Genomic DNA, 27,015 nt, shown 5'->3' with positions numbered 1-27,015 from the left:
TTTATCATTCTTATCATCCTTAGTAGGTGCATGGGCCCCAAGCCAGGGATATTCTGCAGTATTATCAAAACTACTTGTGTCATATTTAATCACAATTTTTAAGTACAACCACATAATCCAGAACTGGGTAGGTTTTTAAGGTTAAAAATTCCAGTCACCTAAGAAATGCTCTTTTGTTGAGTGCATATGACCAAAGTGAACCACCTCTACTCCATTTCAGGCACCAATATAAGAATAAGCCCGCATATAGTTCTACACTGATGTAATTTATATAGTTGCATATTTTATATAGTTATATACCGGTCGCTTTGATTTTGCAATTTACAAATATTTTTTTCGCTGCTAAAGCAAACCCTCCCTCAGAAATTCCCTAAGTGCAGCTTTCACGGCGGCGAACCTATAACTTTTTCTATCACTGCACAACGCGTCCACCACCAGGAGTTTTAGAAATCTGCGGCATCTCAACAATGGGATTACAGCCGAAAAATCCCTTTCGCAGGGATTTTGGTAAATTTCGCAGGGGTATTGGTAAATTTCCTTTCAATTTCAGAGGAACCCGACAGCGCCGCCAGCCTCTCCCTCACAGAGTGAGGAGGGGGCAGGACCGCCCTGCCCATGATTGACGTGCCTTTAGACCAATCAGACCTCGCGGTGGCGGCTGGCCGCGGTGCTATTGGCCAAGGAGGTAGCGGGGGCGGGCGCAGGCGGGAGCGGGGCTGTATTGGCAGTGCCTCCCGCTACCCGTGGCTGCTGCGGGTGGGACGCCGTTGCGGCGCAGGGTCCCCGCGGGGTGACAGCGTGACCGGGCCACGGCCTGAGCTCCCCGCTGCTGCTGCCGCCTCGCCGGGAGCGAACACAGCCCCGCCGCTCCTCTCCGCGTTGCCCTTGCTGCCTCGGGGGTCGCCGGAGACCGCAAAATGGCCGACGGGCGGGACGACGCCGCGAACCAGCTGAAGCAATGGAAGAACCAGCGGGGCTCGCAGGTATCCGCCGGGCACCGCCGCTCCCCGGTACCCCCGTGCCTCGCATCCCGCGAGAGCCGCGGCGCCGGAGGGCGCAGAGCCCAGCGGGATGCGGCGCTCCGAGCGCCCGGGCGTCCCCGGGGCGGCGGCGGAGGGGGAGGCGCCCTCGCCCCGTCCCGGCCTCGCCACCACGGCTTGGAGCTGTGCCCGGGAGCAGCGAGGCACGGAGGGATAGAGGCTGCCAGCTGGCCCCGAGCGACACGGGCGGGCAGCGCTGCCTGGCCCCGGCCGCTCCTTCCCGGCAGCGCCGGGGCTGCGCTGTGCCCCAGCCGCGGGCCCGCGGGCAGGGATGGGGGCGATGTTTTTCTGTCTTGAATCAGAAGTTTGCGTTTTAAGTTTGCTGTCACGGCTGTAGAGCCCGGTGAAAATGCGACTAGGGAATAATAGAAAGGATAAAGCACGTTCAACAGTGTGTGCAGGGCCAGGAGTTGGACTCGGTGATTCTTGTGGCTCCCTTCCAGCTCAGCGTATTCTGCGTGACCAGACCGAAGGGAAATTTTAGGAAGAAATTCTTCCCTGTGGGATTGGTGAGACCCTGGCACAGGTTTCCCGAGAAACCGTGCCTGCCCCATCCCTGGAAGTGATCAAGGCCAGGTTGGACGGGGCTTGGAGCAACTTGGGATAGTTGGAGGTGTCCCTGTGTCCCTGCCCGTGGCAGAGGGTGCAGTTCAATGACCTTGAAGATCCCTTCCAACCAACCCAAACCATTCTCTGGCCCTATGAAGTGGACTGGGACAGGTGGCTGACTGAAATCATAAGGGCATGTAATCAACAGCATGCCACTCAGTCATCTGAAGATATAGAATAGACTCCAGATATCTAGGTTAAGGTGTAAATGTTGCAAGAGTTCACTTCCCTTCTTCGTCATGTCGCTGTGACAGTTTCCACGTGTCGTTTCTGACAGAAATGTGTATTTGCTACTAAATACACTTTGTGCTGGTTTTAAGTGGCAATTTTGTAAGATGCAAGTGGATGTTTCAGTTCCCATTGGAGCTGTTAAGTCGTCTTAATTTTATTTTTCCCCTTGCTTCTCAAAGGTACAGAAGTTTGCTTCTCAGACTACCTGATGACTTGTGACTCCATCATATCCTAGCATGTGTCATAGTAGTTCCTTTTTTATCCATGAGTAATTATTTTTGTAGGGATGTCGGCTTTTCTGTAGCAAAGCAGCGTTTGAAAAGGGGCCAAGGTTAATTTGGAGATTGGGAGGCAACCCAAAGCCTGTGTTGCATAAGGAGTCATGAGACTTTAAGATAGAAAGTAGGGAGGACTTATTAGAATTTTAAAGTGAGTTGTATGAGGTGCAAAGTATCAGTAATGCCTGGAAGTGTGTACTTTGATGTGTGCTGTTTGCCACAGCAGCGACTAAAATTCTCCTGGCTTTCTTTCCCTTATTTTTGTCATGGCAGGTTAGTGTAATGAAATACAGATCTGAAAGTTCTTACCCATCAAGGTTTGGGCTGTGTGCAGCTCCCAACCAGATGAAAACACAGGCATCAAACAAACTCGGGTCGAAAAGTAGTGTGAGAGTTCTTCTTTAAACTATGGTGTGGGTTTTTTTCCTCTCTGGAACTTACTTTGTGTGCCCCTCATAATGTTATCCTGAAACTAAAGTGTCTATCTCCTTCCACTAAGTAAATGAATATTCTTTACTTCTAATATGAACACTAGAAAGTCTGCCTACACAAAGGAGACTGTACAGCCACAAAGCTGTTAATTTTTTTACAACCTTAATATCAACAAGTTGTGGTTTTAGCAACTACTTCTGGTGGCCTTAAATATTGGCGTTATAGAATAGTCTTGTCTGTAATAAATATGCAGTGGAAATATACTGAGAACAATTTCTGCTCTTGCATATTTCCCATAAGAAGCTATAGATAACCTTTTGATTTAAGCAGATGTTTGTTTGTTTGACTTGAAATACAAATTTGGCTTTATTTAACTTCCCTGTAACTTTCTGACATCATGTTTATGTTTGTAACCAGTTACTTATTGTCTTTTGTAATGTTTGTGCAGATTTCAGTGTAGGTGAGGGTTCCAGGCATCCCAAAGGAATTGGATTTATGCTTAAAGCTTTATACTAATGAAGGGGTGAAGGTGCAGTAAAGAACGTGGATATTTTGGGAATCCAAGCCAGCTGCAGTAGCACGTGCTGCACGTTAGTAGCTACACAGTGGAAATGCACTTATCCTGTCAAATGTCTTTTATGTGGTTATTCATGGACCTGAGTGAAACAAAGGTGTCTGGAACTCCCTGTGTTCTCTGCCTCATCCAGAGCTCTGGGTGTGGATGTGAATAATTGTTCTTTCCTTGTCTTTCTGGGTTGCCTTTTGGGGGGAATAAAGTCTTCTATCAGATGGGAAATTTGTCTGTTTGCAGTAATTAACCCCCTTAAAGCAGAACTTAAGGTAAGAATTGGAACTTCATGCAGTCACTGTTAGACTAATGAATGCTTTTCTCATCAAGAGTTGCTTCTTCCTTCTCTCCACCATCCCTTTTCATTTATAGAACTTTAAAAGGGGGGAGAACTCGTCAGGAAGGGCTGAGGGAGTTTGTGCTGGTGAGGTTCAGGTGTGTGGATGCTTCTGGATAGTGAGGCCATATGGAATTACGTCATTTTAGTGCAAGCTGTGATGAATTTATTGTTAGCTGGAATCTGTGATTCTGTTTGAGCTCACCCTGTTGCAAATTTTGTCTCTATTTTCTTTACTTTTTCCTTTGTCCTTATTTGTTTTTGTGTTCTTCTAAGTCCTTTACAGGGGTCCCAACAATAAATGTACTCCAGAGAAAACTGAAAACTCTGACCAACAGGTCTCTGGAGCTGATGTGCCTTTCTCGCTACATTTTCCACAGCACCCAGTAAAACAGGAATATTGCCTTAGAGGAGCATATAACCCCACATGTGATGCAGATAAAGTCTTTTCCACTAGAATCTTTTTATGAGAAAGTAGGAGTGCACTCAGTTCTAGTGCAGGTGTTTCTTGAAGCTGTAGGACATTTCCTGGCAGTAGAGCTTCTTAGGGCTTGTGTTGATCTTAGTCCTTCCATGGTGCAGGAGTCTGAAATGATGATTCCTCAGGTGTTTCTACTTCTGTTGTTTTCCATAACTCTTCCAGACCAACACTCATTAAGGAAACCCCATTTTAGTCTGGCTGTAGCTCTTTGCTTATATCTCTACCCCTGTACTGACATTACCACCTTCTTCCTCTCCTTTCTCCCTTATTTTCCAGCAGCTACTCCTGTTTTAGTTTTTTTTTTTTTCCATCCCATATTTTTCTTGAAGTGAGATCAGTAGTCTTGAGAAGAAACATTTCTGAACTAAAAAACGTTCCTGGATTTTACATGACTTCAACTCCCCTTCTTAAATTGTCCTAAAACTTAGCTTTAGGTAATTTAGGTAAACATCTGTATGTTCAGTGACTTCCCCCAGAATCTCAAGTCATTTTGCCACTTCTTGTTGATATGTTCTGTGACATGTAATGGTTGAAAAGTCATGCACATTGTCTGGCTCAGATCCAGAGGGTTTTTAATTCTGGTGTTGAAAGTGACTTTCTCTTGCTTCCAGAAACCAGATGTCCTGACCACAGGTGCTGGGAACCCCATTGGGGATAAGCTGAATATCCTGACAGTGGGGCCACGTGGACCTCTTCTTGTCCAAGATGTTGTTTTCACTGATGAGATGGCTCACTTTGACAGAGAGAGGATTCCTGAGAGAGTTGTGCATGCAAAAGGGGCAGGTGTGTTTAAAATCACATATTTTCTCTGTGTAGAATTAAAGAGCTTTTGAGTAAATGTGTAGATTGTGGTGCATAAATTACATTGTTGTTTATGATTTAGTGTTACTAGCTATAATAAATCTGTAGAAACAACAGTGGTAAGGCCTGGTTTAAAAGAACTCAAAACTTGAAGCACTGAAAAATTGTTTACAAAAATGAGAGAAAATGTGGTTATAGCCCTTCAATTTTTACTGTATCTGTTGTAGTCTCTGCTAATTCTGTCTGTTCCTCCCCATCTCTATTCTAGTTAATGTTGTTTGCATGTTACTTAGTAGAGAATTTGGCTTTGTCTTCTAATGTATGTCTGCCAAAGCAAGCTGATAATCTAATATTTTAACTAAAAAACCGTAAACCTTTAAAAAAATATTACTGATCCTAGTAAGGTAGAATTAGTACCTTGAGTTTTGTCATGCATTGCCCTAGAAAGAGCAAATATGGGGCTGTATTTAAAATGTGACTGTACATGGGAAAAGTTCCTCTGTGGGGGTGGAAAGGATTGTGTTGCTTCACCCAGCTTACAGATGCACCAAAAATTCTGCAACTCGTAGAAGGATTAAAGAAATACCTGCCTTGTTCCCAGATGAATACACAGATCTTGGCAGAAGAGCATCTTCTGTGCTGCTGCTGGGAGCTGCTAACAGTCAGTTAAGGAGGAGAGAGAGAGCAAATAGCTTGTGTTAAATCAGTTTCATTTTGTGAAAGAAAATGGAGTGTTTAGAGCATTGTTTAAACTGGTGTACTTCCCTTGGACTTTAAGTTGTATGTTAACAACAGACAAGCTGGGAGTGGGAGGAAGGTACCTGAATCTGATATTTTGAACTTGCTGTTCTTCAGGAGCCTTTGGCTATTTTGAAGTCACTCATGATATCACCCAGTACTGTAAGGCAAAAGTGTTTGAGCACATTGGGAAAAGGACTCCGCTTGCCATCCGCTTCTCCACTGTTGGTAAGGCTCTAAATTCACTTTGTGTCTTCTGCACGTGTTCCCTGAGAGCACTGTTTGCCTTGTGGGGCACTTAAGGGTGTCTGCAATGCTTGCTTCATCTTCTCTGAAATTCACTTACATGGAAGACCTTAAACAGCTTTTGCCCCTTTCTGTCAGAGCTCTCTGGAGACACTTTTCTGTCTGAAATGTGAGAGAGGGCAGCCCATGATGTTTTTTTTCTGACAGAAAACTTGCTTTGTTTCTGGTTGGATCACAATCAACACTAGTAAGTTAAATACCTATGATCTCTTATGCTGCAGGAATGTATTGGGGATGGGTGATAATCTAAATAATAAACTAAATACTGGGCAAATAAAAACAATCTTCCGTAAATAAACTCTGATTTCTTAAAGATTGGAATTCACAAACTAGCAAAATCTTAAATGCTATTAGTTGAAGCTGATTGTGATCAGTAGCTTGTCTGATAGAAAAATTATAATTCATGATGTGGATGTATTTAAAAGGAAAGAAATCCTAATGAGGATTCAGTTCTGGAAGTATTGGAGAGAAAAAAGTAGTCCAGCAAGGCTCAGGGAGCTGCTGGCTTTGGCCTACTGGCTGTTTCCAGTCTTAAATCCCTTAGGATTTAAAGTGTCCTGAGTGTTGTACAGGGTAAGGAGACTGTGTTGAGTTTGAAATGTAGACTGCTGCTGGAGCAGGTTGTTGCATCCTTCCCTTCCCTTTGCCTACCCTGTTTGGACACATTCCCTCCCTGCTCTTCTGGAATACACAAGGTTTTTAACGAGAGAATGAGCGTCCTACTGATTTCATCACAATTCAGCATTAGCTGCTCTGAGCACTTCTGGATCACTTCTGCTCAGGTGTTGTGCTAAGCACTTGTGCTCTGGTCTAAATTCCCATTGAAAATCCCATCCTGGGTGAAGCAGGAGGAATTAAAAGGATTACAGCTCTTCCATAGTGTTTTATTAGGCACGCTGGTTAGATTGCTACCTTTCAGATGAGAGCTTTCCCACTGGGATTTGGTGCACGGAAACAAATGTGGGTTTAGATGATTCAGCCTTAAAATCTGATGATGTCTCTCTTAGTGATAATGCAAATTCCACTCTTAATTGGCTCAAGTGGATATACTTGTTTTTTACCTTTTTTTAACTGTGGCCTGAATGTTTGGTTGGCTTTACACTTTGAAAACTCACAGTGCCTGAAGCATTGTTGAAAATACTCCTACAGTTCCTTGGTGTAGAAAAGACTGGAACAAACCTTGCTCTTTTAGGATTTTATAGCCTATTTTCAGCTCATATTTATATGCATTTCCTATCCTAACACTTCTGTATGTTCATGTTCATGTTTCTTCAAGCTGGAGAATCTGGCTCAGCTGACACAGTTCGTGACCCCCGAGGCTTTGCCATGAAGTTCTACACGGAGGATGGGAATTGGGATCTTGTGGGAAACAACACTCCCATCTTCTTTATTCGGGATGCAATGTTGGTGAGTAAGCACAAAAGGTGAGGGTACTTTGTGAGAAAGCCCAAAAGTTCATTTATATCTTGTTTTGGCTTCACTCAGAAGGAAAAAATTGGTTGTTGGTCAGATTGAACATTTTTTACTTAGAAATATGTTCTTAAACAAAAGTAAATAAAGAACTAAAGCTTGATAACTTAAGTGTTTTCATACTTTTCACTTGAACTTTTCACTTCAAAACCTTCTTACCAATTCTTTTTATTAAATCTGGGGTTTTTGGTCTTTTGGCATTAGTTTGACAGCAGCTAGCAGAGGGGTTTTCCTTGAGTGCAGGAGTTCTGCACAGATATTTCATAGTATCTCTGTATTCATTTATGAGTCACGTAAACACAAATATACAAATCTGAGCAGCTTTATCTCTCACATTATCAACCACAAAATGAAAGCATTCTTTATCTCTGTTTATTCTAATTATGAATGTTTGACATTAATTTTACTGACTGGTCTGTAAATTCATTTGTTTGGAAAGAAGGGTATGGCAGTAAAAGATTTTTTCTTTCAATGACCTTACAGCTTTGACTTTTTTTTCCCTCTCTTTTTCCTTTTCCCCTTCTGGACAAATTAGTTTCCATCCTTCATCCATAGCCAAAAGAGGAACCCTCAGACTCATCTGAAGGATCCAGACATGGTGTGGGACTTCTGGAGTCTTCGCCCTGAGTCTTTGCATCAGGTAAGTTCTCCCGTGACTTTATTTTATATGATTAAGATAATCATGTTATGACAGCAGGTTCTTAACTCTCTCTTTTCCATGTTTAATTTAGAAGTCTACGTAGTCTTATTTATATTTTATTTAAATAGGATTTTAAATTATTCATACTTATCTATGCTTACAGGGGAGTCAGTTTTATTTCATTAACACCTAAAGTAGAAATTCCTCAAGGAGTTCCTGACAACATTAACATAACTCCCAGTGATGCAGATTAACACAATAAACAAACAGTCTGGAGTGAAGACTTTCTCCTTGATATGCTGAGCCCATTCATAGTGTTGGATCCTTCTCTTCAGGTGTCTTTCCTGTTCAGTGACCGTGGCATTCCTGATGGCTATCGCCACATGAATGGATATGGATCACACACCTTCAAACTGGTTAATGCTGATGGAGGAGCAGTTTACTGCAAATTCCATGCCAAGGTATTGATTTTTTTTTTTATTTGAAACTATACATCATACTGGATAAAAAACATAAAGATCTGTGACTTTTCGAGTTTAATTCAGGCTCAAAGGTTTGTGGAGTCCTAGTTGAGTATCAGTTTCATACCTTTAACCAGTAGGAGAGGTATCTTTCTTCTTCTATTCTTTACTAGACTGTAAGAAACTCTTATTTGGGCATCTGTCTCTTGTTAATGGAGCACTATCAGTGAACTGATTTTTATCTGGAAGGCAGCTATGGAATGTACTATAAATCTAAACTCAAGTTACTGGGAGTTAGAACTTGGACAATCTCATTCTTGGATTATAAATCTTGTTAAAATCCATTCTTGATGAATCATCTCTGTAGTATTTTCTGTGTGCTGTAACTCGTGCTTTCATTGCTTTTAGACTGACCAGGGCATCAAAAACCTTTCTGTGGAAGAAGCAGGAAGATTGGCTTCTACTGATCCTGACTATGCCATACGGGACCTTTACAATGCCATTGCCAAGGGGAACTTTCCTTCATGGTCCTTCTACATTCAGGTTATGACCTTTGAAGAAGCAGAGAAGTTCCCATTTAATCCTTTTGATGTGACGAAGGTATGTCTGATAATCCTGGGAATATTCAGTTTCAGGTAGTTTTTAAGTGTATTCTTTATTGTAGAGCCACGGTGAGCCAGGAATTCTGGAGATGAAGCTGTAGTTGTGTTATATCTGATGTTACTTTTCCTCAGGGAAATATGGATAGGGCTTGATTCCAGGCCTGTAGATCCCATGGCTCTTCAGAAGTGTGATCTCAGATCAGAGTCACACCCTGAGCCTTGCTGGTCTCGTTTTGTCCCATTTCCAATAGCTGCTCCTAGGAATGCCTCATTGAAAGATAATGACATAAACTAGCATTGCATAAACTCTTTTTTACCTCTAACACCGTTCTCCCCAAGTGGCTAAAGACCTTTGAACTTAAAAAGTGCAGCTCAGATGGCAAAGAAAAGGCCAGTTAAGCCAGTTAAACATTTTGAAGGAGCTGAAAACATTTGTGCCACCAGTTCCACCCACGCCCTGCTTCCCTAGGCAGCTTTTCAAGGGCCTGCGGGTATTTTGTTCAAGTACTCAAGTACTGAGATTATACTGGGATGATGAAATAAGTTGCATTAATAATCTGTGTTAATTGCAAAAGGCTTCTTAAAATAAGACATTCCTCAATGTTTGTTAAGAGAAAAGAAACTCAGTAATGTATTTTCCTAACCTAGACTGAAATCGGGTGAATTCTGCCTGGCAATTAAGCTGCATAATACTGTAATAATGTTGATTTTACTGGATGTGTGTTGTGTCTTACAGGTTTGGCCTCATGGTGACTACCCTCTCATCCCTGTGGGAAAGCTGGTCTTGAACAGGAATCCTGTCAACTACTTTGCAGAGGTGGAACAGATGGCTTATGACCCTAGCAACATGCCTCCTGGAATTGAGCCCAGCCCTGACAAAATGCTGCAGGTAAACGGGAGGTGTGACCTGAGGAGCATTGGTTACTTTGCTGCTCATGAAAGCTTTGAGTTGACGTGCCCCAGTGTTTTACAAGTGTGGTTCATGTTTATGCTCAATGTTTTAGGGGCGCCTCTTCTCGTACCCTGACACCCACAGACACCGCCTGGGCCCCAACTATCTGCAGATCCCTGTCAACTGTCCCTTCAGAGCCAGGGTGGCCAACTACCAGAGGGATGGGCCAATGACTGTTTCTGACAACCAAGGTAGCCAGCTTTCAGTATAATGATGCTTAGGCATGGGCTGCAGCATTCTCTTCAATTCACAGGGGGCTTAATATCCATGTTTATTATCTTTACATACTTGTGTAGAATGTTTGTGTATCTTCTCTGTTAATCCAATAAAGGAGACTTGGGATATTTGGATACGAGATGAGAAGTTTTTTCAAAAGTATAAAAAGCAAACAAAGCTTAATAAAAAGACCTTTAACAGGAAAGCAGTTTGTGGGAGAATACCCACAGTTAGGTTTTAGAGACTGACTTGGCTCAGTCCACTTCACTAAACTGCTTTGCTTTCAGATTTCTGAGAGATTGTGAAAGACAAAAGTGAAAATGCCAAGAGTCGAGCTGTCACTTCCCTTCTACTGAGCAGCTTCTGTTCTGTCAGGGTTTGCCCAATAGTGGCTGTTTTCCACCTGAGAGCAAACAAGGATGTACTTAAGCTGTGGCTCATGCCAAAATATGTGTTCCTCTGGGCTATGAATTCAGACACTCGCTGAGGGAGGAGAGGGAAATATTTGAAAAACAGGAACTTGAGGACAGCTGCTCTTGTCCCAGAATAGACAATGAGTTTATTTTTATGCAGTTCTCTTAGTTCACTAGGTGTTTAAAATACACCCCCTACACAGGGAAGCATTGTAGTACAGATATGTGAATGATTTGTGTTTTTATGCTGCCTTAAACTTCAACAATGACTGTCTATTATAATTGAGAAATATTGTTGTGAGAGTGGCCAGGTTTTCTTATTTTTGAATCAAATCAATATTCTCTGAAGAAAGCTGTGTAAATTCTCTTTGTAGTAGGTGCTGTTAAGTACTGGCTTGAAGGTCTGGACAGAAAAATGCTGACAGCTGTTTTTAATAAAACTAATAGTAACTGAGTAATTGATTTAGATTCCTCCAAGCAAATAACATCCTCTGTCTTCTGACTTACTTGAAAGTGCTGCCATCTGATTGATTTGGTTTGGGGATTATTTTTTTCCAGGTGGTGCTCCAAATTATTATCCAAACAGCTTCACCGGTCCTGAGGATCAGCCCCAGTTCAAGGAGAGCCGCATGTTTGCTTCAGGGGACGTGCAGCGCTTCAACAGTGCCAATGAGGACAACGTGACCCAGGTGGGGCTGTGGGAAGGCTTTGTGCTGCTTGGTACACAATGAGGAGTGTGTAGGGTGCGGGTTAGTGTGAGTTCTCACAGAATCTGAAATTCAGATTTTGGGCATTGTTAGGTAGAGGCTCTGACTTGTTTTCTTGCCGTTATTGTCTGGAGAAGGAGTTGTTGGCATATTTGCCAAAGAAAAACCCTGACAGATTGGATGCCTTTTAAATGTTTTGAGTATTTTAAGTGTTGCTTGACTCGGAAGTGAAAGCTATTTTTATTCACTTTTGGGACTATCAAAATAAACCTTTATTTCCTTTATGGGCAGGTGCGAGAATTTTACCTCAAAGTGCTGAACGAGGAAGAGCGCCAGAGGCTGTGTAAGAACATTGCACATCATCTGAAGGATGCCCAGCTCTTCATTCAGAAACGAGCTGTAAGTGCCCTCTTTGGGGTTTATTCCAGGTTTTCTACCAGCCTAGTAACATTGTCATAATGGCTTCTGGAAAGGAAGATTAGGAATTCTCTGAAAAGGCTGGATTTCTTCTTACTCAGGAATTCTCATACTTAAATATTTGCCTATTTACACAATATAGCATCAATATATAACATGTTAAAGTAACTTTTTCCTGGGGGGAAGAATGGGACAGGTGTTGAACATATGTTTAGCTTGCTGTTTTAAAAATCAGATGACTGCCAGAGTAAGGTTTTGATCTAAACAAGGAGAAGGCAATGAGGGCCAAGGAGGGATTGGATCCTTATCCTTCCCAGGGCAACTTTGTTTAAATTGGGAATGAGCTCTGTGTTGCACAATAGAAATCGTGTTTGAAGATGTTCATATCTTGTTTATAACTGATCAGAATTAAACTTTTCTTCCTTATCATACCTACTGCTTGTAGCCCAGGAAGTGTGGTAAAGAACCCTCTTGAAATGGAGGAAAAAAATTCTTATTGCCTTTTCTGCTTTGTCTTCCTGTGCAGGTGAAAAACTTCACTGATGTTCATCCTAGTTACGGAGCCTGTATCCAGGCTTTGCTGGACAAATACAATGCTGAGGGTGGGCAAAAGGTATAGTAATGATTTTTGTAGCTGCATTTTGACTGGCTGTGAGTTATTTTGGCTTCTCCTGGAAATCCAATGACATGAGAAATTAGTCTTGATCCCCATTTGAGCTAAAGGCCAGAAGTCAGTGCTTGTAGAATCGCAGAATAAGAAAACACCACTCTAATAACAATTAAATGTTGATTAACTGGTGATGTACAAAGACTTTGTTTCAGTTGAGGTTTGTAGGGTTTCTGGAAGGTAGCTGCACATGGTATAAAATGTGTTCAGGTTGGTTACCCACCCTTTGAGATGGTAAGGAAACATTGCCACAAGCCTTTCTTGGGCTCAGTGCTTGCTCCAAAGAACCACAACTCAGTTGATTCAGTTTTTTTCCTGCAGTTCTTTACTTTAAATGGAACTTGCTCTGAGTTTTTCTGTTGCTTTATTTTCAGGATGTAATTAGAACATATGCACAGTCCAGAACTCGTATGTCTGTCAAGGAAAGATCCAACCTGTAAATCTGCAGAGCTGCTCTGAATTTTGCATCCTTCCAGCTGTACAAGAACCTGTCCAACACTTAATGAATGTAGCAGACTTGGGCCCAAGCACAGGAGTGTTTTACAGGTGTGATATAATGAGCTCTCAAGTGCTGTCTGTACTCGAAACCAGGTAACACAAGCTCCTATCCTAGTGCCTTTCAACACTAGTGCTTTACTGCTTGATAACAACTTAGGGGATTTTTAAACAACTCATGGATAAGAAATTGTCTTCATGTCTAGGAGCAAACAGAAATTCAATCAAAGTACTGCTTCATTATTTTTGTTGTACAACTTTCTTGGCTGAATCACACAGTAGAATTTCTATAAGGGCACTGTGATTGCCCTCATGGAGAAACTGCTTAAAAAGTTGATGCTGTTCAGTATTTCTAATAAAATAATTAATTACCTGTCTGTATTTATAAATACATCTCTTGAATTTCATTTTTGGCCTTCCAGAAGTAAAACGATACCCAGTACTTTGAGTAAAATGTTGGTGTGTCTCATTCCTTATGAGAGAGACAAAGCTAATTACAGAGTTTAATCTAAATACAGTTCAGTTTTATTCCCAATATATATTTTAAGATCATCTTTGCTTACTAATGCTGTGTTGGGATATAACTGACATAAGGGAGGTAGCAAAGGATATTTTCTTATTCCATGCACAGTTCAACCAAATTGATTACACCTTATAGCACTTTCAGGGGTAGGAGAGTAAATTGTACTTTCTAAACTGTAAGAATTTCAGTAGAAAATACTAACATGCCAAATATTAATAAATAAACCTTCTAATGCATTAATATTGAAATTCAAGCTCAAGAAATTTCAAAACCATTCCCAGTGGTTGCTGAAATTCTTGTTGTACTGCAATAACTTGCTGTTGCTATTTCTTGATCAAGCCAGGGCTAATTTTTAGGTTGATCTTTTCATTAAGGCAGCATGTTTGTATGAATGTCAATATCTAGTAAATATGTCTAAAACCTGATGTGAGGCATGCTGTAATGTTACCCAGCATTTGCAGTTTAGTTCAATTGTGCAAAGAATCTTGGGACCCCAGTTATGTGATAATTATTATCCAAGCTAAATGCAAAGCATTTCAGAGCCCAGCTACTGCTCTTAACTCAGGCAGATGTAAAAAATGCAAATCATAGCAGTTTGGGGGTGATTTGTCAATAATCACTGCATTTCTGGGTCTGCCTTGAGTTGTATTTTGACTAGGATTACTTCCTGATTTAAGTGTGAATTCCTAGGAATGGTGGCAGGTAAAGAAGAGTAGATACTAAATGCTGTTCTGTTAAATTTCAGAGAATGTTACTTGCTCTGTGATTAAATTATCTACCAACCTCTTGTGAAAAATCAACTGGGGTAGAGGTGCAGTAACATAATATGAACTGATGACCTACTGTATTCTAGGATTCCATTGGCTTTTTACCTGATCAGGCATGTGGGATTATCAGGCATGATGATTGGGTGGGAATATTTTGTGCTGGAGAGAATCCTGACAAGTTTTGGAAAAGAGTAAACAAGGCCTGATCTTCTAATTTTGGTTGTGTCTGCTAAGTGATTTATATGGTTGTCTTCTTTTATTTCTGAAATAAATGGAATGAAAAATCTCTTGGCAACATGTTTTCTGTGCAAATGTCTTCAAACACTTTGTGTTAATCTAGGAAGTTCATACATCCCTTCATCTGTTTTTCTGGAGGTGGTGCAGAAGCTGTAGGTTGGATGTATTTTCTGCAGCTACCTTTGTTTTAAAAACTCACATGTCAACTCCACAGTTGTGTTTAAATGACTTAAATGGCCTGTGTTCTATGCTAAACTGGCCGTGACAAGTGTACAGAAAACTTAGCTTTTCCCAAAGCTGAGTGGAGAGCACTAGGCAACACTGGAAGAACAATAATGTTATTTCTTAAAAAAACAAGACAATAAATCCATTTACACCTTCTTATTTTGAGACTAACGAGACTGTTGACATTACAGAACAGCAGTTTTGTTTTGGTTTTGTGTTCTGTTCAATTAAAATCAAACATTCCTTTGCCAGGTTGTTGCAATATGATTTCAGTGATCTGTAAATCAGAATTGCTCAACATTTTCTTATTCCTGTTGTGTTTTAGATGCACATCTCCAGCAGTAGATTTGGGAATGAATTTGAAACTAATGTTTGGGAAATTACAGCTTCTCCAGCAGTACCTCTTCTTTTAATAGGCCTTCATTCCTAGTTTATTTTTCCTTCCCCAATATATTGGAACTTGAATATCCAAAAACCATGAGCAGATTTCAGAATCACATTTTTTATAGTGAACTGTGCCAGGAGATGAGGAAGTTTATGGGATTGCTAAATGTTATGTGGGGAGAAAAAGGGTGAGATAGGTTTGAATCAGACTTTCCAGTGCTTCAGAGATGTTGGAAAAAGCCCTGATTTCCTTTCTGTAGTGCAGCTTATTGATGGGAATTGCCTGCTAAGCAGTGTTTGGGTATCCATAATTTCAGCTTCCAGTAAACCAATCACTTTGTTTTGCCAAATATTCCATACCTGTTGCTCATCTTGCAGAAAAGGGCTGTTTGTTCTCTGTTTGTATATCTCATCCATGAATTCTTGGCAGGCAGGTGAGTCACTGTTTTCTCACAAAATGTTTTATGAGGATGATGAAGCTCTGGCTCAGGATTCCAAAGGAATGTATGGGTGCCACATCCCTGGAATTGTTCAAGGCCAGGTTGGATGGGGCTCTGAGCAGCCTGGGATGGTGGAAGCTGTCCCTGTTCCCTGCAGGGGGTTGGACTGGATGAGCCCTCTGTGACTCTCTCTACACTGTGAGTTCAGATTGCTGTGGGGCTCCAGCCCAGTGCTGCAGAAGTGAATCGATCCATTGATGGTTGTGTGTTCTTATCTCCTGCTGATAACAAATTACACAGATCTGCAGTGCATGGTAAAGCCTGACCCTTGCCCTCCCCAGGTAATACTGCAGAGCTCAGTCTGAGCTGATGTTTGGGGTCAGAGTTGTGTTGTCATGACACAGGTCGTGGCATGCAGAGGTGGACTTGAGCGTAACCGCAACTCTGACATTGGAGATTAAACCTCAGCAGAGGCCTAAGGTCATTTTGGACAGAATTGGGAAAATAACCGAGGCTCTCTTTTGATTATTGTAAATGAATTTAAGGCAGTTTTGCCAGGTTTGTGGCATTCAGGATGATTCCAGCTGGGATGGATCAGTAAGATGAAGAGGATTCCCAAAACCATCCCTTTGCAGAAGGTTATAAAGTGGTGCATTGCTACACATCTGGGGAAGCAAATGAAGGCTGAACAACGAGGCAGTGGTGTAAAAATAACAAGTGAAGTATTTGATAGGTGACTGTTGATGATGATACTTTTCCAGCCTGGATTACAGAGCAGAGCCTGTGTGGTTTAATTGCCTGATGAAAGCTTGGATTTGTCACCCTGGAATTCCACCTAAAGTCAGACTTCAACCCAGAGCAGCTGGAAATCTCCTTGCACTGCAGGCCCTCAAGAGCTGGGCTGAAATTTAGTCTCAGATCACAGACTGAATCTTGATAAACTGATAGTTTTACTTTTTTAATGAAAAAACCTACTAAATATTTTTACATCCTGCTACTCAGAGCAGTTCAAATACTGTAAATCTCTAATGGACCAAGTCAGAAGGAAAACTTCCTTTCCTGTTTCATAGCATGTGATGAACCACAGAAATCCCTTATATAGATTTGCTGTGTCTGTTAATTTCAGTATTTATTCTTTGCTTGTTTCTCTCAGGTTCCCCATTTTTAAACTTTGACTAGGATTGGGAACTTTGTTTTTTTTGATTGGGGGTTTTTTCCAGTGCAACAAATCCTTGCATCGGTGATTATTGATTCAGGATTGACATAGAAGTAGATACACTTTCCTACTCAAACTATTGTATGATTCTCTTTTCCACACTTGGCAACCTTTGACCTTGTGTTTACATGTTGTAAGATTTATTGAGGAAGAACAGTGATGGCAGGTACTGGTTACAGACTCACAGTTGCAACACTCCCCAAACCGAATGAAAATACAGAATTTTTACATAATCATAGCTCCTGTGTTCTCTACAACTCTCAACTTTGTGCAGGGAAGCTGGAAATCCAGGAATGAAGAAATTTTTTTTTTTTTTTTTTACTTATTGTGTGTGTGCAGGGTCCAAGGTGCTTTAGCTACTCGGTACTTTTCGTAAGAGATTTTATTGGAAAAATACTTCACTTTGAATTTAAACTTTCAGTATTATTTCAAGTAGGAACTGTCTTCCCTGAACCTCTGATTCCAAAATAATAGTGTAAGAAGAGAATGAAATTTTGCCCTTCAGAGTTGCAGGAATCAAGGCTATGTTTTAGAGTAATCCAGTTAATATTTTGTATTGTTTTCATCGTTGTTCACATTTAAGGAAGATACTCTACTGAAGATACTCTACTGATGCTGATTTTTCACTCTGTTTTCATGTACCATAACTTTTTTACAGAAGTGGGTTCTTTTTTTTTGTTGTTGTTTTGGGGGTGGTTTTTTGTTTGTTTATGCTTTTCCGTTGGGTTATATGACTAATTTGTATGTGTTTCCTTCTTCAGGCCTCTCAGTGATACCTTATTTGTAAAATCTCATCCAGCTAGCCAATATTTTCTTGAGGGAGTGCAGGCAGCCTTTTATCTGAGACTGATGCTGCTAAGATTGCTCAAAGATAACCCAGGGAAGACTTGGCAGCTGCTCCTGTTTGCTCTGGCATTCATCCATATATTGCTTAGGCTTTATTTCATTTTTATCCACAGCCCTTCATATCAATCTTGCTCAATCCTCTTGCACACCTGTCCTCATTGGAGCACTGTTGGGTCCTCAAACAATGGAAACATTCACAGCTCTCTTTGTTAATTGCATTTTGACTTGCAGGGGTCCTGAATTAGGAGCCCAGTGATGTCAAAGGTCCGAAAATCAAATGATGACCTTCAAAATCAGGCCTTTCATCTACCCAATAAATAATTTTCAAAGACTTCTTAAGGTAATTTTAAAAGGCTTTTAAAAGTAGTGGAAATGTGTTTGTGAGTAAATGATACTGCTGTGACTCCTGCTTTATTTCTTAATTCTCCTACAGAGCTTTTGGGAATTGCTTCTTTTACTCCCGTGGGTCAGGCATTGTACTTTGTGCTGTTAACCTTTAAACATAATTGCACTTTTTTCAAGGCAGGAAAAATGGTTTAATAGCAAATCTTTCCCTTTTTCTGGCTGACTGTGCAGGGTTAAAGGTTTTTAAGTAATCAGCCCATCATTGCACAAGTAGTACAAAATCCATTTGTTACATCATCAGAGACTTTTTTTATATCTTTTTACCCCTTGAGTTTTCTATTTGTTGACCTTGAATTATTGAAAAAAAAGTGGTAACTGCTAATATTTAAGTGAATTTTGTTGTTCCCATAGTCTCCTTTCCAAAAGCTGGTCTTTTTATTTCAGGGTCTGAGTATGTACTCATTGTGGTACTCACCTGAGACAAAAACAAGTACCTGGACCAGCCTCTTTCACTGACTCACCTTCTGCCTGGCACAGCCAAAATCTGATCTAATCTTGGTTTAGCTGCAACAGCAACTTTCAGATTTGATCAAATGTCTGTAGATGATTTATTTTACTTTTTGTTTACCTTTCTGTAGCATAATCTTAGTCCTGTAAAGGTGGGGAGTGTGTGTGGAGTGTGCACACATCTCAGCCCAACACAAAGTACAAAAAACCCCTGCAAACCAAATCAATTTTGAAGAGAGCAGAGACCTTAAGCTGGTTTTAACCCCATGTGTTTCTTGGCCCTGTGACAATGAGGATGCTCTAGAGAACAGTAATGAGAACCCATTCATGCTTTTATTCACTGCATGTGCACTTCCTACAGTCTAAGTGTTGTTTGTAGTTTATCCCAATTTATTGTAGTTTGAGCACGTTGCTGGAACACCATGTTAATCCAAAATCCTTTGTAGTTTCAAACTTAAGTAAGCAAATGCTGTGTCAAGCATTAAACCCTCCACATGAGGAAAACAAAAAAACCCAATACCCATGATCAGAGGCCTCTGACATTAAGTGTGTGCAGCTCCACCAGTCCATGATCTGACTTTGAGCCCATGCCCAGGCTCAGAAATGCTCAGACTCAGCAAAGAGCTCCTCCCTCTCCTAACAATTCACCTTCTGCTTGCCCTGCCCACTCTTAACATATCTGAACCATAACCCCAGGAAAAACCAGTAGAAAAATTCAGGCAGCTTCATCTCTGCTGGAATTTTATCCCTCAGTCCTTACTCACTTTGTTCTGGCAGAGTCCCTTGTGGTCCCTGCCCCTCAGCTTGCTGGGAATGCAGCTGTGGCAGGCTGTGAATGGTAGCACCAAGCCTTGTCCTTTATTTGTGCAGGTAGGCATCGTGCCAGAGCTCTCCTGAGGTCTTCAGGGAGCTGGGAGAGAGAGAAAGAGAGGACACATCACAGGGCTGCTCAGGAGAGTGGTGCTGGGACAAGGGGTTGAGGTTTTGTCTCTGCTTATTTCCCAGAATCCCACAATAAACTGAGCTGGGAGAGACCCACAAAGACTGAATCCAACTCAGCCCTGCACAGCACCATCCCCAAGAGTCACCATGTGCCCAAGGGGTAAAAGTAGAGCAAAACAACTCTTGCTCTTAGGATTCCAGTCTCTCCTGCATCCCCCTGCAGTTTTGGGAGTTTGTTTTTACTCACTGCACGATGTCTGCAAAGGCTGTGAGCAGAGGCTTGCACTGGTACTCGAGGCCGTGCTTGGCACACAGGGACTTCACCAGAGGGGCCACCTTGCAGTAGTTGTGCCGTGGCATTGTAGGGAAAAGGCTGTGAACAGGAGACAGGCAAGCTTCACAGGAAATCCTAGTCATTAGTGCTTCCCAGGAATCACCCAGCTCACTATGAGCAGGGTCTGCTCCCAGCTCCTCTTTCCCCCTGCTGTGCTTTTAGCACAAGGAACTCATAGAAATTTCCTGCTTTCCCCTCTGTTCTTTTCCACAGTTTGTCTCCAAATGAAATTATGTTTATGGAAGAAACTACTTTCCCCTCCATCCCTTTTTCCAGAAGTAGCTCTCTCCATATCACAGAGGAGATGAGCCCATCCTTTATCCTTGCATATCTCACCCTAGAGTTAACAGCATAAAAAATAAACAGATGTGGTTTTAAACTCCTATGCCAGACTAAAAACATGTGCTTTAACCAGGACATTTCCATTGATCCCTAAAACTTGGGATTGACTATTGCTGTTCTTGCACTGATCCTGCCCCTGTTCCATTTTCTCTTGTCATCCTGTGGATCCAGTGGAAGTTTTGAATTGCATGATTCTCTTTAAGAGTTTCAAGTTTTAAAGATAAACTCACTACTGCCCCACAACTATTTGTAGAATTCAGAGCAAAAAATAATAAGAAAGGAAAAAAATAAAAGAGAGAGGGGGAAATATTTTTAAAAAAGAGGAGGAGAAAGAAAATTCCCTCTTGGGGTGAGTACTCACTGGTGCTCAATCTGGAAGTTGAGGTGTCCTGTGAACCAGTCATTGAACAGCGACTGCTCCACATTGCAGGTTGCCAGGAGCTAGAGGAGGAGAGAGGAAAGCAAAGTCAGAGACAAGTCCAAGAGTATGTTTAAGAAGCAGAGCTCAACCTGGATTTCATTTTGGATTGCCCATGAGTGTCTCATTGCTGTACTCCTTTACCTTTTCCATGACTGAATCCATCAGCCTATTAACCTTCACCTCCCAGCCACCAACAGATTTCACCCTTAGTGCAACAGGAGACTTGCTTATGGTTAAAATTTGTACCTGTACGGCCACAATTCTTAAGAAGGGAAAAATCTTTTACCTGAGTAGACACCCAGTCCAAATTCTTGTCATAGTCGATATCCATTGGGATATGGTTCATCTGTGAGACCCAGACAAACCAGCTGCTCTCCAGCATCCTGTGCAATGAGATGAGAGAATTCAGTGCTGAGTGAGCCCATCAACAAGGAGCCATTGAAATAATGGCAAAGCCAGACTTAAAGACGTGGCTGAACACTAGCCTTGCTAAGCCAGCACCTGGAAGGACTTCCAAACTCTGGAAATTTAATATTTCCTTATGAAACTCATGATTATTTAATGTGTTTTGTTAACACTGACTGGTGTTCAGCTTGTTTTATCTGTAGCCAAGGCCCAAACTGATTAGAATCAGTGAAATGATCCAAGGGGAGAGTGTGCTGTCCATTCAAGTCAGTGCTGCTGGATAGTACCTGGGCATTTGCAAGCCCAGGCTAAGCTGTTTTGGTTAAATGTGCTCTTTAAGCAGCAGCAGACTCAACACCCAAAGCACTGAATGTTATATGAGGTAAGTATTTCTCAGTTTGGTCAGCACTCAGTGAAATCTCTTTGTTGCCACAGCTAATGGGGCAACACAAAACTTGCACTGGCAATTGAACAGAAGAACTTATGAATTAAAAAGTAGGCAAAAATGAGGTGGTAAAGGAGAATGTGGAAATATAAGCATAGAGAAAGGCAGGCAGGTACAGATGTAAAGAATGCATAGAGAAAAGGCTGAAGAACCTTCTAAAGGCACATCACCTGAATATAAAATAATATGCCAGGAGACTCTTTGTTTCTAATAAAGATCCGTAAGTATAAAAGAATCTGATGTAGAAGGTCAGCATCCAGGCCAAGTCCTACCAAAGACAACAAGAAAAGTATGTCTTTATAAATTACATTTGCTTATTTATTTTTTAAGCTTCATAGTATAGGTAAAAGAGAACAATTTACTTTTGGCTTTAACAGTTTTTTTTTTTCTGAATGGCATAATCTAGAGCAATCTAACACAAGCCTATGATGCTTTCTCACAGCTTGCTGTAAGAGGTGAATCTGAGCATTCTTGCCCAGCAAGGGGCTGGCTCCATGCTCAGAAGGAAGGCTGAAGGTCCCCATCTGACCCCTTTTGGTCACACAAGTAGCAGTACTCACCGCCCAGTACTTCTTTGTGTAGGCAATGTAGAATGTGTGGCAGTGGAAGTAGGTGGGGAACAGGAGCGGAGGAAGAGCTGGAAAGAAAAATTCATCACTGGTGACATAATGGACTGAGTGACAACATCAGCCTGGGAGGGAAGGGTCCTGAATTCCTGCTCAGCCTGGAGAACTGTCCAGGTTAGGATGCTGGTTTAGTGCCTTGAAACATTTCTAGGTCTGTCCATAATCTCAGAGTTCTTAAACACCTCAGATGTCATCTTAGGCTCTTGACTGAGGAACAGCCACAAATGATTATTTTGGGAAGTGGCTTCCACAGCCCAAAGCTTATCTGGCTCCTTATTCCTTGGTCTAAAGCAGGGGAACAACAGGAATGAATATGAAATCCCTTTTCTCTCAGGGATTTGGGGTGGAAGAACTCAAACTCAGCCTTCCAAAAGGACATCTCACTTGTACTTGTACCCCAAGAAAACAAAGCAAACCAAACAAAAAAAACCCTGAAACCCACAGACTTTGATACTACTGAAAGATGTGGTATGATATCATAACGCAGAGCCTCTGTGGAGGATGTGGGAGATCTGGGATAAGATGAGGCAGGTTTCCACCTCTTCCAAAAATCTGGTTGTTATTATTTTGGTTTTTTATTGTGTTCTTTGACTCAGGCACCTTTGTTTTTCTCAAGTTCTCCAGGTCAAAAGTAGAATCTCCAAGCCCCTTTAATATACTTCACGGGGAATTGCAGGAGGATAGAGATACTCACTGATGAAGAAGTATTTGTGTTGGTGGTTGTAGGGCATGTATTTTTTCTTTTTGATCCCAAGCTGTGGAAAAAAAAAACAAAAAAAACCAAAAAACAAACAAACAAAACAAACAAAAAAAAAAACAGAAAAAAATAAAATTAGTGGAGACCAAGCAATTTGCACAGGTAACTTGCTCTTTTCCATTTATTTTCCAGAGGGACTATTCTTGCACACTTCCCACAACCCTCATTCCTTGTTTCATGATTCATTTTGTGAAGAATTAGATATATCAAGCCTAAGTTATGTTAGTGGTCAGAAATACGTATTTTCTCTCATTTTCCCCCCTTATTTCTTCTCTGATTCTCTAAACTTAAATGGCAGCTCCATGATGGCATGGAGAAAAATATTTCAGTGCTGTAGCTGCTGTGATGGTGTCAAGAACTGATGGGATCTACAGCAAAAGGGGTTCAGGATTCTTAGGTTGTCACTCCTGGCAGGGTCCAAGCAGGATAAACTGGGAATATCCTACACAGTCCAACAAATTCTGCCCAACTGGAGTTCCAGGAACAGCCCTGGGTTTTTTAGTCCTGCTGTTCCTGTCACAGCAAACTCTCCTAGAGGACATGAACACATCAAAGTCACCCTCTGACTGAGCATCATACATTAATATCAAAATAATAATTCCAGGCTGACTGCAGCCATGCCTTACATTGATTGATGTTTACAGGTTATCTAATGATCATTAATTACTGTGTTGTTGTTCTAGGTCATTAGATTTCTCCAACCATGAATGTGCTGGTAGATTTTCCACCCTATATACAATGCCCTCACATCATGTCTAATTTATTTACATCAATATATCAGCTGTTCAAGTGATTCTTAAAGGGACTTAGTGTGAACTGTGGAGAAATAAACCTCATTACAGAAATTGCCATCACACCTTAGGTGTAGACTTCCCACACCCACTCACTGACCTCCACAGAGAATTTCTTCCCCAAAGTGAAGAGGAAAGGGTGCATATCAATGTCAGGGTCCTTGTGGAAGCAGTTGGGTTTGGCATGGTGCTGGGAGTGCAGGAGAGTCCACCACTTGGCAGAGGCCCCCTGTTCAAGGGAAGAACAAAGCATGAAAAGCATTTTCAGAGCCAGAATTCCCTTTACTTCCTGATCCTAATCCTTCCCCCAGTGCTGCACATGCTCCACAGAGTCTTCAGAACACATGTTTTTACAGGAAAACCCTCAGAAGTTTTCCAGGGACTCACAATCAAATGGCACATCACAAACTTGTGTAGCAAGTGGTTCCACTTGGTTTTCCTGAATACTGAGAGGTGTCCTAAATCATGCTGTAACCAGGAAGCCTGGACCTGGAGGAGGAGAAAGAAAATTTTAGCAGGGGAGAAAAAAAGGAATTGAGATGGGAATGATGCCGCACTCATCCTTTGCATTGAAATATCAAGATTTCTTTTCCAGACACTGCTCCCAAGTCACCAGCAGAAAGGGACTGTGGAATCCTGACAGTCCCAAGGCTTCCTCCAGAATATACCTTGCTGAAAGAATCCCAAACTAGGTTTAGTGTGAGAACCCCACATGCAGAATTTCCTCTTGGGATCCAGATAGTAGCTGTGTTTTTATGCCAAATGAGGACGCAAAGGACAAGAAACTCCTCACACGTGTGTGTGTAGATTGATGCAAGTCCATGCTGTGGAATTCGTTGCTCACCTGGGAAATGGTCAGCAGCAGCAGGGAGAAAACAAAGGGCAGTAAGGATGTCCCAAAGCAGAAGAGGATGAGCCAGGCAGCTGCATCCAGGAGCAGGATGTGAGCCAGGAGCAGGAAGAAGAAGAGTTGGTTTGGCTCCAGGAGTCCCATTCTCTCGACTGTAGCGCGCAGTTCCCGGAAGTCTTTCACCAGCATTTCCTGGGGGAAGCATCAGGGTTACAATTCTCTGGTTTTAGAGAGCACCACTTCAGCCTCATAACCCAAAAACCACTCTAATGGGGGGGAGAATGAACAAAGGATCTGGCTAAAAGGGCAAGAGCTGGTTTAATAAACATTATCATTGCTCTGCTACAGCTTTTTGTTGAGGAGCCAGGAGCAGCCATCACAATGTCTGCATCCCAACCCCTAAAATAAATCCTCCTCGGTGCTTCTTCCATCAAATCCTTGGCAGGCAGCAGAGGGCCCAGCTGGAAGTTGTGTTTAGTGGAAACTGTACTTTGTGTGCATGAACTTCGCATGCCACCTTGTGGTAGGTCTTTGCATGGAATTGTTCCTTATATTTGTCTTCACTTTTCCCTTCCCAGGATTAACAAGGGAGAGTTAAATGCACCTACAGCTGAAGGAGAATATTTCTTCTCCAAGACTATTCCTTTTCCTTTTGCTTAGCTCTTCCTCAAAGCAAGGGAAAGAAGAGGTGATAACTCTGCTATTTAGGTAGAATGGCTGTGATAAGAAAAATTCATCTTCAGGAATTTCATATTTACACATTGTTTTTAAGTAGTAGCCCAAAAAATGTGAGGAACCTGGTTCCCATTGTTCCAGGAGCTATGCTGATAGAGAAGAACAAGGTGTAATCTCAGAATATTTCCCTTTAGTCTCCTTTGATCTGTTTTGTAAGGACAGACTTACATTTTTAGTGGGCTCAATGCTGGGTTGGTCAGGTGCCAGCTCCCCAATCTGCAGTGGCTTCAAGTACTTGCTCACCAGCACCTTGTCAACATGGAACGCCACAAAGGCATCCTGCAAAGGCACAGCAACAAAGGAAAAGAAACCCATATTTTGGTTAAAAAATAAATAAATAAATAAAGCCTTTTGAATCACTCCATTCCTGGAAGTGTCCAAGGCCAGATTGAAGCAACCTGGTCTGGTGGAAGGCATCCTTCCTTTTTTATCCTTTGTGAGAGAACACAACAACAAAAAGCAGTACCAAGAGGACTCCACAGTTTCAGTGTGCAGTGTCACCCTTTCTAAAATGTTGGCATTAATTATACTCATTTTTTAATACATCAGGTGTCTTTGCTTACTGAGTGTCTTTTGTGCTTCTCATCCTCTCCTGAGCTGCCACCTTTTGTGGGTTTCTGCTTTTGGTTAAAATCTTCCAGCTCAATTAAGATAATTTCTTGATTTTTCATAATATATATCCAAAAGACTAAGCAATGGACCTAATGCAAGATGGACAGACACTAAAGTGGCTCAGATCCTGCAGGGCTTTATGTTTTGCACATGGAACCAACTACCTACCTGCCTGGCTCAGATCCCAGAAACAAAATATCTGGTTCATCCATTGTCTGGGATTTTCCAGCATGCTAAAAGGAATCTGGCAGTAGTAACTCAAGAAATGAGTGCTGAAATTACAGAATGCAAAATTCAACTAATACACAATTTGAAATTTAAACTTGATGAACTGAAAATTATTTTAATTTCCACGAGCCTTAAATATCCCTTATATATGGAAAAAATTGCTGCAGCTCACAGCAACTACACAAGCAAGACCAGGAGATAAAAGGAATCCCAAAAACTTAAGAATCACAAAATGGTTTGGGTTGGAAGGGACTTTTAAAGCTCCTCTAGTCCAACCCCCCTGGAATGAGCAGGGACATCTTCAACTACATCAGATTGCTCCATCCAACCTGACCTTGAGTGTGTCCAGGGGTGGAGCATCTCTCGGTGACCTACGCCAGTATTTCACCACCCTCCTCAGCAAAACCTTCTTCCTTATATGCACTCTAAATCGATGCTTTTTTAGTTTAAAGCCAATCTCCTTTCCCTGGAGGTTGGTCCTGTCCCTCCAGGCCCTTGTCCAAAGTCCCTCTCTGGTTCTCTTGGAGCCCTTTAGGGACTGGAAGGGGCTCTGAGCTCTCCTTAGAGCCTTCTCTTCCCCAGGCTGAACACTTCCAGCTAGCAGAGGTGCTCCAATCCTCTGATTATCTCCATGTGCTCCTCTGCTCTGGCTCCAGCTGTTGCTCTGATTTAGCTGGAGCAACAGCTCCGATCCCGTTCCCGTGGGCTGCATCTCCTCATTTGCCCTTTCCCATGGCACGGGGATGGCGAAGCTCGCACGGAGCGGTCACACTTCGTTCCCCCGGCTCTGTCCCACACCTCGATTCCCACTGAGGTCGTTCCCAAGCCCTCTCCGCCCGGCTTTTCCCGGGCGCCCTCCTCCGGCGCACCCCGGCTCCCGCATCCCCGCTCCGCTCACCGTGGCGTCCTGCCCGGCGTGGCTGACGAGGAGCCGGGCTCCCCCCGGGTGTCTCCGGTAGAAGTGGCTGATGTCGTACACCTTCCTGCCGATCACCAGCCAGCGCTCCTGCGGCGCCGGCCCCCGCCCGTTCCGCTGCCCGATCTCCTCCCAGGTGAAGCGCCGCATCCCCGCTGCGGGAGCTCTGTCCCAGTCCCCATCCCCATCCCCGTCCCTGTCCCTGTCCCCATCCCGCAGCTGCCCGCCGCCCCCCGGCGGTGCCATCCTCCCTCCCGCAG

The 27,015-nt window shown here is 42.3% G+C and overlaps 2 protein-coding genes across 2 annotated transcripts; one reads left to right on the top strand and one right to left on the bottom strand.

Annotated features, from left to right (window-relative positions):
- Positions 1 to 701: 701 nt before the first annotated feature.
- Positions 702 to 14,437, top strand: CAT (catalase). The gene is made up of 13 exons (XM_071428305.1): positions 702 to 983; positions 4,588 to 4,759; positions 5,633 to 5,743; positions 7,098 to 7,228; positions 7,827 to 7,931; positions 8,267 to 8,392; positions 8,801 to 8,992; positions 9,731 to 9,883; positions 9,999 to 10,137; positions 11,134 to 11,264; positions 11,574 to 11,681; positions 12,226 to 12,312; positions 12,741 to 14,437. Exons 1-13 carry the CDS (start codon positions 918 to 920, stop codon positions 12,804 to 12,806), a joined length of 1,587 nt encoding a protein of 528 aa, XP_071284406.1. The 5' UTR covers positions 702 to 917; the 3' UTR covers positions 12,807 to 14,437.
- Positions 14,438 to 16,152: 1,715 nt separating this feature from the next.
- On the bottom strand, positions 16,153 to 27,001 carry LOC139590588 (acyl-CoA (8-3)-desaturase-like). Its single transcript, XM_071428304.1, has 12 exons — positions 26,738 to 27,001; positions 25,168 to 25,278; positions 24,259 to 24,456; positions 23,802 to 23,903; positions 23,515 to 23,643; positions 22,561 to 22,621; positions 21,801 to 21,877; positions 21,411 to 21,508; positions 20,677 to 20,773; positions 20,331 to 20,410; positions 19,541 to 19,666; positions 16,153 to 19,261 (listed from the first exon to the last, which is right to left on the bottom strand). Exons 1-12 carry the CDS (start codon positions 26,999 to 27,001, stop codon positions 19,210 to 19,212), a joined length of 1,395 nt encoding a protein of 464 aa, XP_071284405.1. The 3' UTR covers positions 16,153 to 19,209.
- Between the last annotated feature and the right edge of the window lie 14 nt (positions 27,002 to 27,015).

This window comes from Agelaius tricolor, unplaced genomic scaffold (assembly GCF_023055355.1).
Source record: "Agelaius tricolor isolate 1412-34295 unplaced genomic scaffold, bAgeTri1.0.p SCAF_5, whole genome shotgun sequence".
In the NCBI taxonomy this organism is placed as follows: domain Eukaryota; kingdom Metazoa; phylum Chordata; class Aves; order Passeriformes; family Icteridae; genus Agelaius; species Agelaius tricolor.
The sequence above is the reverse complement of the archived record's forward strand: the minus strand, read 5'-3'. Positions and strand labels throughout refer to the sequence as shown.

Bases quoted from the DNA above. Each gene is read 5' to 3' on its own strand.
- CAT (XM_071428305.1), top strand. From the start codon at position 918: ATGGCCGACGGGCGGGACGACGCCGCGAACCAGCTGAAGCAATGGAAG. The intron at 9,884-9,998 runs GTAAACGGGAGG...TCAATGTTTTAG, and splicing joins GCCCTGACAAAATGCTGCAG to GGGCGCCTCTTCTCGTACCC. The intron at 11,682-12,225 runs GTAAGTGCCCTC...CTTCCTGTGCAG, and splicing joins TCTTCATTCAGAAACGAGCT to GTGAAAAACTTCACTGATGT.
- LOC139590588 (XM_071428304.1), bottom strand. From the start codon at position 27,001: ATGGCACCGCCGGGGGGCGGCGGGCAGCTGCGGGATGGGGACAGGGAC. The intron at 25,279-26,737 runs GTGAGCGGAGCG...GTGCCTTTGCAG, and splicing joins ACGCCGGGCAGGACGCCACG to GATGCCTTTGTGGCGTTCCA. The intron at 24,457-25,167 runs GTAAGTCTGTCC...TGCTTCCCCCAG, and splicing joins GCATTGAGCCCACTAAAAAT to GAAATGCTGGTGAAAGACTT.